This window comes from Xiphophorus hellerii, chromosome 17 (genome assembly GCF_003331165.1).
Source record: "Xiphophorus hellerii strain 12219 chromosome 17, Xiphophorus_hellerii-4.1, whole genome shotgun sequence".
NCBI classification, from domain to species: Eukaryota; Metazoa; Chordata; class Actinopteri; order Cyprinodontiformes; family Poeciliidae; genus Xiphophorus; species Xiphophorus hellerii.
In genome coordinates this window covers 14918566-14935854 of record NC_045688.1, presented here as the reverse complement: position 1 = coordinate 14935854, position 17289 = coordinate 14918566, and the positions used below count along the sequence as shown (strand labels likewise).

Sequence of the window (17289 nt, the reverse complement as noted above, 5' to 3'; positions counted from 1 at the left end):
GATGAAATAACGTTGAGGGGGGGCAGCTGTGCATCATTGCCCTGGGTTTCATAAAAACGTTGATCCGGCCCTGGAGAATGTGGTAACTGGGGCTTTCTAGCCAGCAGCCTTCACTGGAACTGAATCAAAATGAATTGAACTGGTGTGAATGAGACCATTGAAATGTGTGACACACAAGGAAGGAGTTTGCATGAAGAACGAATTCCGTTTGATTTATTGCTGGTTGCACCGTTGTCGCCACTTCCACGCAAATACAACGAAGCGCAGCTGAATTTCAATTAGCTCAATACAAGTCAGTTTGAACGACAGTGAATCGGAATCGAGAGACGGAGCCAGGAAAGGAAAGGAGGGGAGGGGGTTGAAGAGCACGAAAAGAAAGCTGGAAACGGGGGGATAAGCACACAGAGGAGGGGAGAGAAAGCGTGAAGTGACATCACATTTCCCAGCTCCTCGTTCCTCTCCTCTTTGCTCCACTTCTCGCCGAGGAGGCGCGCTCACAGTTCGCTATTTTCTTTACGTCGCAAGTAAAGAAAAAAAAGAAAAGGAGGGGAGGGCTGGACTGAAGGAGCAGGAAAAACTGAAACCATGAACAACACTTTCCTAAACATGGCGTCGATAGGCGACTTCGACCCGCTGAACTCGTCTATTCCTGCCACCAAAGTTGAAATCACGGTGTCCTGCAGGTAGGCGAATTATTTATTTTTTTACCTGCTTTTTGTCTGACAGGCTTACGGGGAAAGAAATGCTGCTGTGGACTTTATTTGCTTACAACTCTGGCAAGTTTGTATCGAACCCAAACGTGTCAACCAAGGCGTGAATAATTTTATTTACCATAAAAGTGTGACTGAAACCTTCAAGAAGTGCGAGGGTGGGTTTTATCACTTTTACTCGAGTTCAGCGCTGTTGGAAAAAAACAAACAAAAAAAACGACTTGTAATGACGACTGGAATAAAAACAGTCGCTTATGTTTACCAAAGTCAATATTTTATCATTATAACGACAGCACACTCATATTTTACATTTTAATGTGCACTATTTGCGTGTTTATTAAGAGTTGTCAGAAACGCACGTAATGAGCCTTATTTGCCACGTTTTAAGAAAATGTTTCCAGTGATGTCGCGAGCATTGATTTGTTGATGCTCGCGTTTTTTAGGTCATAGTAGTAAATTAAAACGGCCTCATGTATGATTTGACTCGGTTTAGAGGGGGGGGGGGGGGTTTCCCGTTCAGGGGGTTATTCCTGAGAAAAACGTAATGTCGTGACCCCTTCCACAGGTTTTTAGAAATACCCACCTGTGGAGGGGACTCTATTCGCTCCACTGGCTTGTTGACACTGTTACGTGTCAAGGTAATGGTTTATAGCCCCCCCCCCCTCCTTGTTGTAGTTTTTAACTTATTTTAATCAACAGTATACTTTTATTAGGAAAACTCCTACTTCATTTTTTTTGTTAGTCTCATCGTATCTACATTAGTTTATTCCATGCATACAAATACTCAAAAATCAACATTACCTTATAAGTCATTTAGATAAACTGTGAAATTTAATGGGTAAATCTTAGATTTGTCTCATTACAAAACACACTTCCAGTAATCACATTGACAAATAACAATTATAATTCTGTTCACTAAATTGAAATAAATAAAAACCCAGCCATAATCTTAGAGTGGCATTTAGTAATTAGTAATCTAGTAATCTTAGTCAAGAAGTAGAGATTTGTATCTCTAGGTTGGGAACAGTTTGACTTTCTAAAAGTCTTGTTTCCTGGAAGCTCAAGCGAAGCACACGTTCCGTTGACGACATTCTGCAACATTGTTTTGATTCCCCACATTGTCCTCTTGTTGTTTACATTAAAAACTGCTGATCTGACTGAACTAAAACCTGAAAGTCGGCTTATGTGGTGTCAAATTCTCACAGTCTGATAACCGTGAGGTTTATTTTTAAGGCAATTATTTTAATAGAATGTTATCTAGGATCTAAATGTGTAATAGGATACTTTACATTTTCAACTCTTTCTCTTACCTAAATGTTTTTAGTGTAGAATTGACTGGTATTTCTTGGTATTACTTAGTTTGATGAAAAACCATCCCAGATCATTATATTACCACCACATTTTGCTGTGGGTCTGGTGCAGCTTTTGTGGTGCCCAATGTTGCTATAGTGACTATTTGGAAATCGGTCATACTCCTGCAAAGTTTTAGCCAATGTAAGCTTTGTCATTCTTTTCTGTAAAAATATCTAAATAAATATGATGAAAATAAATGCCTTAACTGGATGCTGGGTTCCATTTATCGGCCCCCGATTTTCTTAATTTTTAGCATGTGAAACCGATTTTATCCATCGATCTCATCTTCCTCCACAAAGGTCTGTACAGCACCCATTCTCTGCCATGAACGAGGGCTGACTGACAGATCAGGTCACGTCTGCATGTGAGCTGTTAACAATGGACACCCCATTGTTACCTACTTAGCAACTTTATTGCTATTTTTAGCAGCTAAAAATGAAACGGTGCTGGCCAAAATCCAAATCGATTGATTATTTCCTGTAGCTTTAGCCCTACTTCTTGAAGTAAATATATTTTTACGTCGATATCGGTTCGATAAATTAAACTGTGCTTGATATTAATAAGCAATATTTATTTCCAACTTGTTCATATCACAATTACTTGGTCGTGATATGACGCAGGATTGTTGGGAGTGTAACTGAAGCAGTGGGAAAGTCAGCAATGTGCTCGTTTTTATTTCAAGATGTTGAAAGAGTTATAAAATGTATATAATATTTGTAAATATCAAGCAATACCAACATCGGATATTGATATCGGTTCAGATTTTCATATTGGTGCATGCCTAAAATGTACAACAAAAGATTTTAAAATTGTAGTCACATTAAAATACGAACCGTTGATGCTTTGGTGATATTTTTTCAGCTGCCCTTATATATATAGTATATATATTTTTTTTTTACCCATCTCCTGACTGATGCATTTGTACAACCACATCCCTCTGATCCTTTGTATCCTCTCTGCAAATTATAGCTTTAGCTAAATGCTGCAAATGTCAAGAAAATCCTACAGGGACAGCTGAACTTTATTTCTGGTTAGTCCGTTTCCCTTTTAATTGATGTAAGGTGTGTATCCATGACAACTAAATGTTGAAACTGGATAAAAAATATGGTTAAAACAAAGTATTTGTTTGAGGGATGTGGACTTTCATGTAGCTGTGACATTTGAGAATTTTTCCTCTTCTGTTTTTGTTGTGGGCTTGTACAGGATCCATGTCAAAAAAAAGAAAGATGGAAAAAGGTTTCAATAAAATTCATTATTTATCATCATCTCATCTATTTACATTATTTTTCTGTATTTTCTTCCCCTCTACATCTCATGCATTGGTATCCTCGTGGGGAAAAAATATCCAATACTTGCTCTATGTGCAAGTTGCCTGCCATTATGACATAACAAACTCCTTACAAAATCCATTAGGGAAAGAAACAGTTTATCGAAGTAACGTGAGTCAGATCCTTTCACTTGAATGCAATTAATTTATAGCAGAGATTGCAGTGTGGGCTGGTCATTAATAGAGTGTCAGTCAACCCTGAAACGGTGGAACATGGTGTTAAAATAATGATGGTAGCATGACATTTCTCCTCGTCCAGCTATTTTTAGATCGGGGGGGTTGAAAGACTGCTTTATGAATGACTCAAGAATGCTTCTTTAAAAAAAATCAACTCTCTAATGTTGCTTCAGGGCTTTAAAGGAAAGAAAAAAAAACAAGAAACGCATTCGTTTCCCCACTTTTGTCCCTTAGATACTGTAGCTACTGTATCCCTGCAGGGTTTTTCTGCACCATCTCCTTAGTAACAGAGGGATCAAGTCATCTTCTTGTAGAATATGCGAACATGCTTGGCGGAGTTTGTTCATGCCTCAGTTATCCTGCTTCTCAGCCCCGACGGGGGCAGAAAGCGCCTCGGATGCCTGGACCTCCTACCTCCAACCTGAAGGAGGACCAGGAACGTCATGGTTACGGCCCGGTGCGAGCCTGCGCGTCTTTGTGCACGAAAGGTTCATTTTTCCTTCCCCAAGTTGTGCGCTCTATTTTTTATTTTTTGAGTGCCATTGGTCACAGTGGGCTGTGTCGGATATCGCCATGGTTACTTCTAAGTTTCCCTCTGCGTGTGTAGGGGGGGAGTGTTGGAGTGAGAACTTTTTCAGAGGAGGCAACGCTTCAGGAGAAAACAACATACTGTACATGACCAGTCATTATATCAGACTGTGATATTTGTGTGGCTGCAGTGATATTCACTGGTAGCTGACTCATATGCACGCATTTATAAACCTTTTAACTTTTGTCACATTAGAACCACAGAATTTAATACACTTTGCTGGGATTTGGTGTGGCAGACCAACACAAAAGAGTGCACAACTGGAGAGTGAGAGAAAAAAAAAGGTGAAAATAGATGTTTTAATCCAGGGTTATTATGGGCATCTTGTCTGCCTTTCTGATTAATGCCTTCCTCTCCCAGCCTGTTAGCTTAGCTGGCAGACAGACATATTTTGGCCGGTTCGTTTGGGGAGGTGGGAATTCTCAATCGAACTCAAACTCCAGTCCACCTAAAAACCTAGGTCTCGGTTCGGTTGGAGTGAACGTTGGAGCAGTTCGAATGCGTATGTGACCGGAGACTGCTTCAAAAGCAGGAAGTGGACTACAGCACAGAGTATTGGAGTTTAAATAAAACAAAAACAAACATGCTAGTCTAGCTCTCGCTTTAGGAAAGGCTTGTTCTTCACCAGACAAAAGAGAAATCCTACAACCACAACAATCTGGCACCACTCCGTTTTTGTTTACATTTTACAAAGAAGGAAGTTGCGCTCATGTCGTCTTTAGAGGCTTTTGTGTTGTTTAGCTCTAGTGACTCTTATTCCAGCGCCCCCACAGGCGAGGAGGTGAACAGGTTTTTCAAAGGTTTTTTTTGTTTTGACAGAGTAGAGGGTAAAAACGAACCGCAAAATTGTAACAAAAGTTGCAACTTTGTGAAAATGCCCTAAATCACACACAGACTTGATAAATTTAGTGAAGTCATTTGGATTTTATTTATGGATATCAAGATAAAGCAGGCTGAATGCTACTTTGTATTCCTTTATCAGGTAAAACAACAGCAAAATACGCTGATGTTCGCTGCTGCATTTTGAGAAAATCTGGAAATGTTCAAGAGTTGTGAATTTTGCCTTGCTTTTATAAATCTGCTAGTATGCATTCAGATTTAAAAAGCGGTGCAAGTCAGTTTCAGAAAACAGATATTCCATAACCCAAGCTAATTGTTTTTTACTTCCAATAAATATGCACAGCCAAACAAGTGCGGTCTTGTTTTGCTACTCTGAAGTAGCTCCTGTCGTGTGATTTCCGTAAGTGGTGGCATAAATCCTCTTATCTCTCATTGGCGGCTAATTCAGATAATGTTTAGATTCTTTGTGTGTATGAGGTCAGCGCCTCGCTCCGCTGTAAGGCTCAAGGGTTTCTGCTTATCGATGGGAGAGCCTGGGGTATCTGCAGGCGATCGATATGCTGCCAGCTCTTGCCTACTGCGTCGCACAAAAAGAAAAAAGAAAAAAAAAACCCACACATGCTTAAAAGGTCTGCTCACACGTACTGTACACAGAGTCGTGCAAGAAGTAGAATTACTGCTTGATATACTGTAGCTTTTCCCACCTACATGATGGAGCCAGGGGACAGTAAAGCCACTGGCGACTGGCTCCAAGTGCTTGTGTTCCATTGCGGTTATTGATTGGACCAGATTTTTGTGTTTTGTTACTCAGAATAAGTGTTTTCAATATTAAATTTTTTTAAAAAGTGAAGGCAATAAGTTTCTGAAGCATCTCCACAAAGCAAAGCCTGTTCATGCGGCCAGCTCGGTCCTCGGTGGGCACAGATGTGGGCTGATCGTTTCTTGATATTGCTTCTTAAGTAACCGCGTCCGTTTGCGTGCACTTTTTAATTAGCCTGCACTGTATCCAGGTTTCTATGACGTCTGTGAGGGAAGAAGGAGGCCTAACTCGGGATGAGTCTGTGGTACGGCATTTTAAAAAACACTACAGACCCAGTCTTGTTTACTCCACAAACTTCATATATTTAATTGGGTCTGCATGGGATACAATCTCTTTAATATTAACAGAAGTTGGGCTGTTGAATCTTAGTTGAGTATACAAGAACGTGTCAGGGTATTAGCGTTGTTCCTTTGAATAATGTCATTAGCGCTCTGCTCTGAGTTTCATGCCGACCAGGAGCAGAAGAAATGAAGCAGTCTTGTTATTCTTTTGTGTAAAGAATCGACTTCCTGTTGGGCTTTACCCAATGTTGTGTTGCTTTCTGTATCCTGGAAAAAAAAAACTTAATGCAAGAACAATTAATAATTCAGTGATAATTGTAATAAACTCTATAAATTATGACATTTGCAAAACCTAAGAATGATTATATGTTATTATATTTTGATTATTTTTCCCTTGAAACGTTTTGTTTCCCCATTGCCAGTTTCACGAAAGCAATACTCACCTTTAAAATTGCTGACTGAATGTTATTATAGTTGTGCAATATTTGGCCGCAGAGCTACCATGCTTAGCACAAGTGCTCCATTTGGGCTTTCATATATTTTGCATGATTTACAGGATCAAGAATGTTGGATCAAGGATATATAAATGCACCACATAAATGTCTAAGCTTAGAGCACTATGTAAAGACCCAAGGTTGACTCACGTCTCAATGAGGTCCACATGTTGCCTCAACATTGAAATCAGCTCTCAGTGGGATCCATTTATTTCTTTCAATTTATTTACAGGAAATAAACGGAAACAACCAACCTATTGGAATTGCTGCAAATTTGACCATTTTTGATGCTAGATGGGGTGGAGGGCTGTATGCCACCAAGGTTTAACAGGACTAGTTAAAGCATTTCACCTGCCACTAAAAAAAAGGAACCAGAGTTCAGCAGATAAGATTAACAATGATTGTACAGTACGTGCAAGCTGTTTCCATGGACATTTTTCAGATTGCAGTTTTTTTCTTTTGTTTGTGAAGAAATCTGCAGAGGCTCTCAGTTTCTAACCCCCCCAAAAAAGACAGTGTAATGCTGACTGTGACAGACAATGTTCAAAATTACAGGTTTTCTAACAGCTTAAGATGCTAAATAAATAGGTCATGAGGATGGCTAAAGTAATGTTAGGCTAACAGTTGTCCCAAAACAATTTTGGGCATGTTTTCAGAATCATTTATAATTCACTAGATGGTTCTGTTGTTCCGTTGTGTAATGAACATATGCGAAGTCGGATTACTTTTTTATTTTCTAGCTGATCAACGAGGATGGACCACGTAAACTGTTTTTGTAATTTTGCGTTTGTCCGTTTCCCAGCACGAAACCTCAGCTAGCATGCTAACGACGGATGCTAAGGCAGCAGAAAGTCTCTGTTTTGCAGAGTATCCCTGGCAGGGTGGGCTCAGTTGCATTGGCTTGACAGTTTGAGGGCATTGAATTGGTTTTAGCAACTGGCATCTGCTAGCAGAACTGCTGTCAAAGCACGTCAACATCTGCACCGACTTGAAAAGACGGGAGGTGTGTTCCTGTTCATTGTGAAAACGGATTTGTACATAAACTGTCGGGTATGTACTTTTGTTGTCTTGATCCACCCACGGCCTGCTGTATTATCCAAAAAACCCCAAGTGTCCATCATGGGTTGACAGATGGATGATCCTGCGTTTTATCTAAACCCTTTCATCCACTGGCTTCCAAAATCATTTACTTCTCCCCGGTTCTTGTCACACACCCTTGCCCTGCCAGTAAAGATGGAATCTGTTGGCGGTAATAAATCTCTGTTTATCACTTGTTGTCTTCTGACTTCCCTCTCTAATGCTGAGTGACAGCAAGTATAAAAAGCCTCCCCCCTTTTTACTGCTTCTCTTTCCACCGTAATCTATTGTATTGATTGGAACGTATGAGACGGCAGGCGCTGGCTGCAGACTGTGCTGCTTCTATGGCGATGTGCACCTGATTGCTCTTTGTTTCACGCTTTGTTTCCACTATTTGAGAGAACGGAAAGAGGTCAAACAAGGTTCTGTTTGTGCAGGCCTGACGTCTGGGGCAAGCGACTGCCTTAGTCCCAATATGTTCAAAAAAATGTATCATGGTAGTAGTTTCAAAGTGAAGGAGTTCATGTTGGCCAACTCTCACTCTCATTTTAAATGTGACTCTCATTTTTGTCAGCGCTGTAGGTTTGATGTTGATTGGGGAAATATTTGTGTTGATGTATAACACGACTATTGAAGAAGAAATGTGTCACAGTAACTCTAGTCAAAACTGAAATGGATATCTTATGTTGATTTGTTACACACAGAGATATGTTCTATCTTTATTCCTGTTCATTTTGATAACCTGTCAGGTATGTAAACCCCAAATTAAATTATTCTTTAAGGAAAGTCAAGTGGAAGGAAAAACAGATGGTTATTCACGCAAATGGAATCCCTGAAGTATTGAGTACATAAATTGTACAGCACATGGAGATATGTTTTAAGACATTGACATTTCTGTAGTAGAAATACGTTATTGACTTGATTGAAAATATATATTTTTATCTGAATTTCATACAAACCATGATTAAAATTGACAGACAAAATTCTGCCATTCAGCTGGCTGAACCCCCCTGCCCCCATAATACCTAACGTCAGTGACTCAGAAGTTGCCAGTGTTCTGTTTCTACCTACAGATCTGGAAAGAATAGTGGCAATGTTTAGAGCTGTAGAAATGTACGCTCCTCTTCTCACCAGCTGTTGAATGCTTTGTTGCACCGTTGTAAGTTCCCATACAGAATCGGTCAAACTAAAGCCAAAGCAGCTCATCAAACTAACTTATCTTGCTATATTAAAGCCTCGGCGTTTAATCTGTCCTACCGGGAATGTGAGATGGATGTGTTTGAAAGGAAGGACGGTTAGTAGTGAGGCTCCAGACTTACGGTGAAACAGAATCGGACTTCAGAAAATATCCCAAATGAAGAGACACGCTGTGACTGTTTGGAGCTCCTGCTACCCTCCCAGCCTCCTCCCTCTGATGATCTGTCAGCACTGGCATGACTTAATTTCTACCCAGAGGAAAGTTTGTCTTCCTGTCAGTCTCTCCCCCCTCCATCCCACCCTGCCTGTCATTTGCTCGCTCTGCCCACACAACAAGCAACAGTGTCAGTCTTCTGGGGAACGATGGCTGTTTGGATTGTATTGTTGTGCCTGTGGGTTTTAGTCTGCCTTACAGGGCCTCCTCTAGCCTGTTGATTTACTTTACATAGTTCTGCTTTTCTCTAGATGCAGACAAAAAGTGGATGCACTTTAATTTTATTGAAGTAAATAATTTAGGCTTGAGCTGTTGTCATATATCAAACCATGCATAGCTTTTATAATCTCTCCTCAACTGCAATTCGTTGCAAAATATTTTTTCAAGCTGTTCTTACTTAAACAAGAGTGGCCAGCTGGTATTATTATGACTCATCGTTTAACATTTGTGGGGCTCTCTTTCATTTGCCGTAAGCTTACTAACTCCAGCAACAATGACTCTTGTTCTGACTGCATGACACTTGCGCCAGGCTTGTAGGTGAATGGTGGGAAAAATGCAGCTCTGTTCCTGTAACAATTAAAAATGCTGGAACAGACTCTGCTCTATATGCTGTTCCTTTCTTGTCCCCGACTGAAAACGGACTGAGGAGATCAGAGGGATCCAAGTTCAAAATGTAGCTATTCATTTATTTATTTTATTTTTTGGTGGTTGTCTAATTTTTGCTCACAAAACTTTACTCAAGCAAGACGATGTACAAAGAGACTGTCAACAGCTGTTCTTCCTCACAGCCGTTGAGTTGCTGGAATACCAAGCACTTTTTGTAATAATAGTATATATTATCAACTTCTGTAGAGGCCAATTTCTTCTTAGTCATGGAAGTCAGTGTACAAATGGAGGCTTTCATTTGAATCTCGCTGTGGGAAGTGGAGGGAGATGATTTACAGGAAATTACTGGGACACAGTCAAGAAAAGGATAAAAAGTAGGTTAAGTAAATGTAGGTTGGTTGGGGCTACATCATACAATAACTCGCACAGTGCTGCATTTGCTGGGCTGTTTATGTAAGGCGTTTTGGGGAAAAGCGTCATATGATTGTGTGTTTATCAAAGTGTAACTAATGAAGCAATCTGCATTTTATTGCCTTCTACTTGTTACATAGGCATTGACAATAACACTGAATCTTATAACCTGCTGACCAAAATGCTGCCAGAACCAAAACTATGATGTTTTTTTTTGTCTTTAAAAGAGCAGACTGATTCGGATTGATGCATTCTGCAACTCTCCAGCTGGGTGACACTAAATTACACTTTTCCTTCAAACGTATCCTTGATTGACAAAGACATTTGTAAGTTCAACAAAGCAATTATTCTTCGGCCTTCAGATATTTCAGTGCACATATGCAAATCAAAATATATTGTCCAGCAGGTTGCAGATGCAACCCCGCTCCTACACACCTGAATCAAATGTCTGGCTCGTTATCAGGCCTTTGCCAAACTTGATATTCAGTCATTCGATTTAGCCGTGTTGGAGGAGGGATGCATCTGGAACCTTCTGATGGTTTGGAAGACCCCGGCAGCCCATGGCGTTCATTCTATATGAGGAAAACTATACTAGAGGAGTTCCATTAGGTGTCCCAATAGGCTGTGCCAGTGAGCCAACACCTCCTGTTTCTTTTTTTTTACCCTTGTGCTTTTCTTGCACCTCAGAGTCTTAAACTTCTGCTGGGCAAAGGGGGGAGGTCCCCCAAAGATCCATTGCTTTTTCTCTGGTAAAACAACTGTTGACAATCCTTCACGCTCATATTCGACTCTCGGGGTGCGAGCGCTCCACCCAGCAACCCCCACGCTTTAACGACACCAGTCACGATCGACCCTCTATCTATTTTCATGTCACTCGCTGCCATTCCCTGTATGGGAAGTGATTGCGTTGACCTTTCTGGCCCCCATGTAGCTCGCGTAATAGTTCTCCTATTGAAGACGCCGCTGACAACCATCACTTTGAGTGGAGGACGGGGGAGGTGTGTGCAGAGGTGCCTGCTGTGTGCCCATTCAAAGCCAGCGAGGAGCACAAAAGGATGTGTTCGCGATGACGCGGCGGCCGATAACTTTCCTCTGTCTGTTTATATGCAGTCCTCCACAACGGGGAGCGCGAATGATTTTGGATGTCAGCACAGTGGTGCTGGCAATCACAGAGACAAAGCTGTATCGGAGAAAAGATTTCTGGGCCGACGTGAATAGATGCCATTATCCTGTCTGCCTTCCTTCAGCTCCGTTTCTGAACATTGTTCCTTGAGAGCATCAATGTACATCTCTGGGTCCTGGTAGGCATGTCTCAGGCCACAGTTTGGACAGCAAAATCACGTTTGGGCCTTTTATTAGTAAAGTCAGAGCAGATTTAACGGTGTAAAAGAATTAAAATTGACCCATGTGCTTCTGTAGCTCACTCAGTGCAGGCGGTTTACTTCGTACAGGACCTGGCTTGTGCTGACTAGCCTAATTGTACCTTACAGCACACAGCGCTCCAGTGCCTGACTTCCATTATATGATGGAGAAGGAAGAGAAGTCATTGGCAAGGACTACCTGCCCATCACAAACACTTACACACAGAACGAAGGGGGGCTCTACTATTGCAGGCAGTAAATAGGAGAGGTAATAGGTGTAGAGACTCTCAAGGTGAGACAGCTGTGGTGTTATTTTAAAAAGCAGGTGCTGTAGTTAAACACACACCCAAGGACATACCAACCTTCAACATCAGCAACTGCACACTAAGCAGACTCTGGTTAACTTTCAGATTGCCTCATTTGCTCCCCTACCATCAAAAGTCGTGGAAAGTTACTGTGGTGGTTTAGGATATAATAGAGTTTCATATCCACTGGATAGACTCATCTATATAGATTATAGATTTATTGATCTCAGGGTTCTCTGAAGAAATTATGGGTGTCAGTGTTTTAATTGCAAACCTTTGTCACTTTATATTGACAAATTTTGGCCATTCAAGTAGAACACAAAGAAATTCAGACATTTTGACTTTTGAACCCAAACGCAACCTGGCTGCCACACATGATGCATGTTGTTAAAGTTGCTGGAAATGTTTCTTGATCTTCTGACAGTTTGACTTAGTCAACCAGTGGATTACATAGTACTGCATAATCTCTGCCTATGAATGTCTGGTTGGGTTTTTGATGTATAAATGGAAACATTTAAGTAGTTGGGGCGACAACAATGAGAAAACTTTTCATTTTGCAGCTAAACGATCCTCAGCCTGTCTGTAAGGCCAGTACAATATTTGAATATTTTCTAGTATTCTTTTTCTTCAGTTTTCACCATTGGTTCTTCTCTGGTAATAACACATCTTGACTTTTTAATAATGTCTTGCCTTTCACACCCTTCAGGTTATAAGAGCATTGACATTTTTTGCACCCTTCTCCCGACATTTCATTGTTCTTAATCATTCCAATATCCCAAAGAGGGAACATTAGAAAAGCATTCCCACAGCATGATGCATCCACCACCATGTCTTACCATTGCAATGATTTCGTCAAGATAATTTACAATCATGTTGGCCCAAAAATTACATTTTGTGTTATCTGACATGTCAGCAGTGTACCATCCATGGCTTGTGGAACTTATTCTGGTTTTCCTCTTGCTTCCTTTACATAAAGGTCTGATTTCTGGAGCGTGTGAGTAACAGTTGAGTTTTTACAGTGTTTCGGGAAAACAAATTATCCTTATTGAACTCTTTGGCGTTAAAAGCTCTCTTGAGAATAACATCAGAGATTAACTCACCAACATCTGCCAAGATGTACAGCAGCAGAACGCCTCAGGGGAAAACTCAACCCAAGGAGATCATGCAGCTCTGACGTCAACTTGACATGCACACACACATAACGTACGTATGCATACGTGTACATTTCTCTGACAGGCACAGATATTCGTGCCACCGTTCCTCACTTCAACCAAACCGCTGATGCCATTTCCAGCACGAGACGCGTTGAGACGTTCACAGTTGAATCTCTGACATTTTACTTTCGCACAGATGTCATTGTCTACGGTTGAATGAAAACTGAAACAAAACCAAGCAAAACATCTTCCACAAATTCTGCCAGCTCTATTGTATTCATCTTGTTCTCAATCCCCGTCTAGACAGAAATCCATCTAGCATTCCCACTCAAAAAGGCCAGCATGTCCCAAACAGATGATTCTTCACAGCAGGAGTGTCAAACGTATTTTCATTTTGGGCCATATCAAGATTATGAATGTTCTAAACGGGCCGGGTGTGTCAGAATGTATTGATGAAACCCATTAACATACCGCTTAAATATTAATCAATGGCTGGATTTGCATTCAATAAGTACTTCATAAAATTAAGTGATGTTAAGCATCTTTTCGCTGAATTGAACAATCGTTCTTTTTTTCTGCAATCAAACTCATAGATTTTGTTAAACCATATTTGCAAGAAATTTAGCTATATTTGCTCTTATGTAGGGCTGTAAATGTGACGTTGCTACTTGCTGCATTGACTATGGGTTGTAGCTTGAGACCTAGGAAAGCTAATGCAGCATTTTAGTCGAATAAAAAGGATACTGCCTCCCGCCGGTGGGTGCTAACAGTTACTAAAACCCAACGTTTTTTACTATTTCTGCAGAAAATTTGCAACAAACTCACAATTACATCTTAGTAGGCCTGTTATAGTAACGGATTTTACTGGACAATAAATTAATCTAGAAATTATTGTGTTGGAACGATAGTATTGCCATTTTGAGACCAGTATTGATGATGGCATAATAATGCAAGTTTGTCCTCTCAGAGAGCAATAAACTTTAATTTAGTTCAGAACACTCAAAACCGGAACTGGAGAGGATTTTAACCAGCTAAAATAAAACACAACACCCAAAAACAAAAAAGGCAATACAAACGACTTACAACAATTTTGCGTGCTACTTCCTCAATCGCGGAATCGCAAACAACTGGAGGGACTGATTTTAATTTGGAAGATAAAAACAGCTATGATTTGATTGGTAAAATAAGACAAAAGCACACAATGCTTATCTTGTAAGTTCTGTCTATATGTCCCTCTGGAGTCTAGGGACCCACATTAAAAAGCTATGGCACATGCTCTTTGCAGTGAGCCCTCTGGCAGCTGCTGCAACAGTGGAATCGCTGGGAATGAATCGACCTCACAGCCGTGTGTGGATCTACAGTGGCGGAAGACGGAGACAGTGGTCGGCCTAATCTAGTCATCTCCATCGTGGTCACAGAGCGGAGAAGTCTGCATGAATTCCTCCGGGGATACTGTTTCCCTCCCCGTCTCTCTCTCTCGTGCAGAAGCCTCTGGCCCCTGCACATCCAAGCATTGCATCTGAATTTCCTCCCCATGCACAAATTCACTCCGAGCCTCCTGTTGATAACAGTCTGAGAAGGCCACAAGCGCAGGTGAAACGGAGAAAAAGGAGGACGTACAGGTAGAATCTGTGACACACACATGCTTTTTGGCAGTCCTGCTTTATGAAAACCTAAATAAATGTCTTTGTTTAGCCCTTGCGGTTATAATAGTGCAGTGTGTCGAAGCAGGGGAAACTTGGCGAGTTTAGCAGAGGCGAAGGCAATTAAGGTAAAACGCCACGGGGCTCAGCGTACCTCGACCGTGACTGGCGTTGGTTTCGTTGCCTGTGCCTAAACGGACAGCGCAGCGGCGTATTCTGCCGTGTGCGTTTGCACGTGCCTGATTCTGTGTGCGGACATGTTCTCTTGGCTCTCCCAGCCCTTGTCAGGAGGAATTAGGACAGCCCCTTTGGAGATGCAGGGAGTGCACACAAGCTGCTGAAGCTTTCTCTTCTGTAAACATGGGGGCGTGTGTGTGTGCGTGTTGCAATGAGAGATACAGCAAGAGGGGGTTCCATCAAGTGTTTTCCCTTCGAGTTGGGTATCAAATGAACAAAGCTAGATGGATCAAGGAAAAATGAAAATAGAGGAAAAAGTCCCTGAGGCGAGGATGGAAAGAAGCACAAAGAGGGGGGATTCAGAGGTCGAGGTACCTGTAGCAGTGTGCTCAGGACCTGTTGAGAGCATCTGAGCATGCCCAGTGACTCCTCTCGCTCCACATGTTTCCAAGAAGGCTCCTGGTCTGTTGCTAAGCGTGGCCACACACACGCACACCCTCCCCCCAACACACACACCGGAGCATGACAAGTATTCTGCAGTAAATACACTGAATTTAACCAGAATGTAACATAAAGTTTCAGTTCTGTTTGAATATCAGCACAAAAAGACATTTTTGAGTAGATATTAAAATGAAAGCCAGATTATTCTCTTCTTTAAGCCCTTAGAAACGCAGGAAACTGTATTTTTGGAATTTATATTTTATAAAAGGCCTCGCGGTAAAAGCCATAAGCTTTCCTATTTTTAATGTAATGATAGGCATGTCTAAAAAGATGAACCATATTTCTCATAAAGGTTGCTGTTTCAGATGTAGCATTTCCCTTTTTTTCTTTCTTTTTTTTTTTTTTTTTTTTACCATTGTTGGCTATCAACACACTTCTTTCAAGTTCAGTTAAATTGAATTTGATTCATTTTTTAAATTCACGTTATAGAGCAACGCTCATTAAAAGCCTCATAAGATTTAAATTCACAATGTTTTTTTCCAAACAAGAAGTTTGACTGATAGGAAAAGAGGCAGTCGCATCAAACGTTTCTTTTAATTGCCGAAAAACTCTTTGCATGTGTTCATGGGCATTTTTGATGATTCATGTTTAATCTATGAAACTGGAAAACTTTCTTGCCTAGAGCAACCAATATCAGTTTTACATCTATTAAATTGCAAAAATCAAAACAGAAATTATACGTAATCCTGCTCCGAAATTGCAAATACGGTAAGTAGAAATATGTACAACGTCTTAGTTATGTTTAGTTGATCAATTTTAGGAAATAAAAAGACGGTTCTTTCTCTTTCCGGACCCATTATGTGTACTTTAAAGTGTCTATTTATCAAAATTCTGTCACTTCATGAGGAAAACAGGTCCAGCTGAAATCCAATGATACGTCTCGGCCAAATCTAGTTATACCGCTCCAGCACTGTTTTTCATTTCCACTGTAAGGAGAGTACATCCTTAAAATCTCCTTTTTTCTTCCTTTTTTAAGCTTAAAGATTAGTAAAATTATATTTCAGCCTATTTACAGTGCATCAGTGATTTACTCAAATGTACTTTGATTCTGTTACATTACTCAGTGTTCACTCTTTAGTCCAGAATTGATCTATCTTTAATTAAATTAGACCCTGGATGGTCTATTTTTGTGATTATTACAAATCACAAAGCGATGCTATGGATTTCAGTTCCGGTCGTCTCAGAACAGAAAGTGTCGACGAAGCGCAGCTCGCCTTCAGCGTCGCCGAGGTAATGGACATCACAAGCAGCTGACCTGGAAAGGCATCGGGTCGCTACATACGGTTTCCGTGTGCATCTACATGTGTGTAACTGTATCTAGTTCAGTCAGACGGCGTAGTCGGTACAAAGCCTATTCAGGTCACGGTCAAAGTGACAGAGGCAGACAGAGGGAGGGGAATAAAGGAAGGGATGAAGAGATGGATGGGTGGATGGTGGATGGAGGGAGGAGGAACACCAGAAGACAAAACAGGACTGTAAGGTTGAGGCCATTGCTGAGAAAACCCCCCTCTCTTCTGAGAGGAAGGCAGAGCAGGAGATAAAAATAAACCTGCAAATAAAGAATAGGTTGGTAAGGAGGGCAAACGTGTAAGAGTTGGAGAATATTAGAGATTTGCTAGAAAAACATAAAGGCTTTCTGGAAGAAAACTCCGAGACCACCTTCACGGGTGCGACGTCTAAAATAAAAATCACGAACTGATTGACTGTTGCTTTCACTCATTTTTAATCACCCACATGGATTTAAAGGTAATAAAAAGTGGATAACGGTTGGACCCAGAAGGGCTTTTTGCAAGGACCTGCTCCACTGACAACTTGACAATAACAGAGAATCAAACTGCATCATGGGAGAAACTAATCACCCCCCAGGGTTCAATAACAGACTCAAATGTCTGACGCTACTGTTGGTACAGTTGTGAATTTCAGACAAATTAGGCAAAATCCAATATGGCTTTGTTTGCTCCAGGATTCTGTAGTAAGACAGAGGAATTAACACAATAAATTAACCATTATTTAATAGCTTTTACATTAATTATTATTACAGTTTAAGTTATG

The 17289-nt window shown here is 40.8% G+C and overlaps 1 protein-coding gene across 2 annotated transcripts in view; it reads left to right on the top strand.

Moving 5' to 3' along the window:
- The first annotated feature begins 220 nt into the window (after window positions 1–220).
- Window positions 221–17289, top strand: part of LOC116736683 (copine-8) — an 87506-nt gene continuing 70437 nt past the window's right edge. The window contains exon 1 of one of the 2 annotated variants that reach the window (XM_032589314.1): window positions 221–683. In XM_032589314.1, coding sequence (XP_032445205.1) covers window positions 586–683 — 98 coding nt within the window. In that variant the 5' untranslated portion in view covers window positions 221–585. The remainder of the gene's footprint in view (window positions 684–17289) is intronic. The other variant, XM_032589313.1, reaches the window with a different exon arrangement.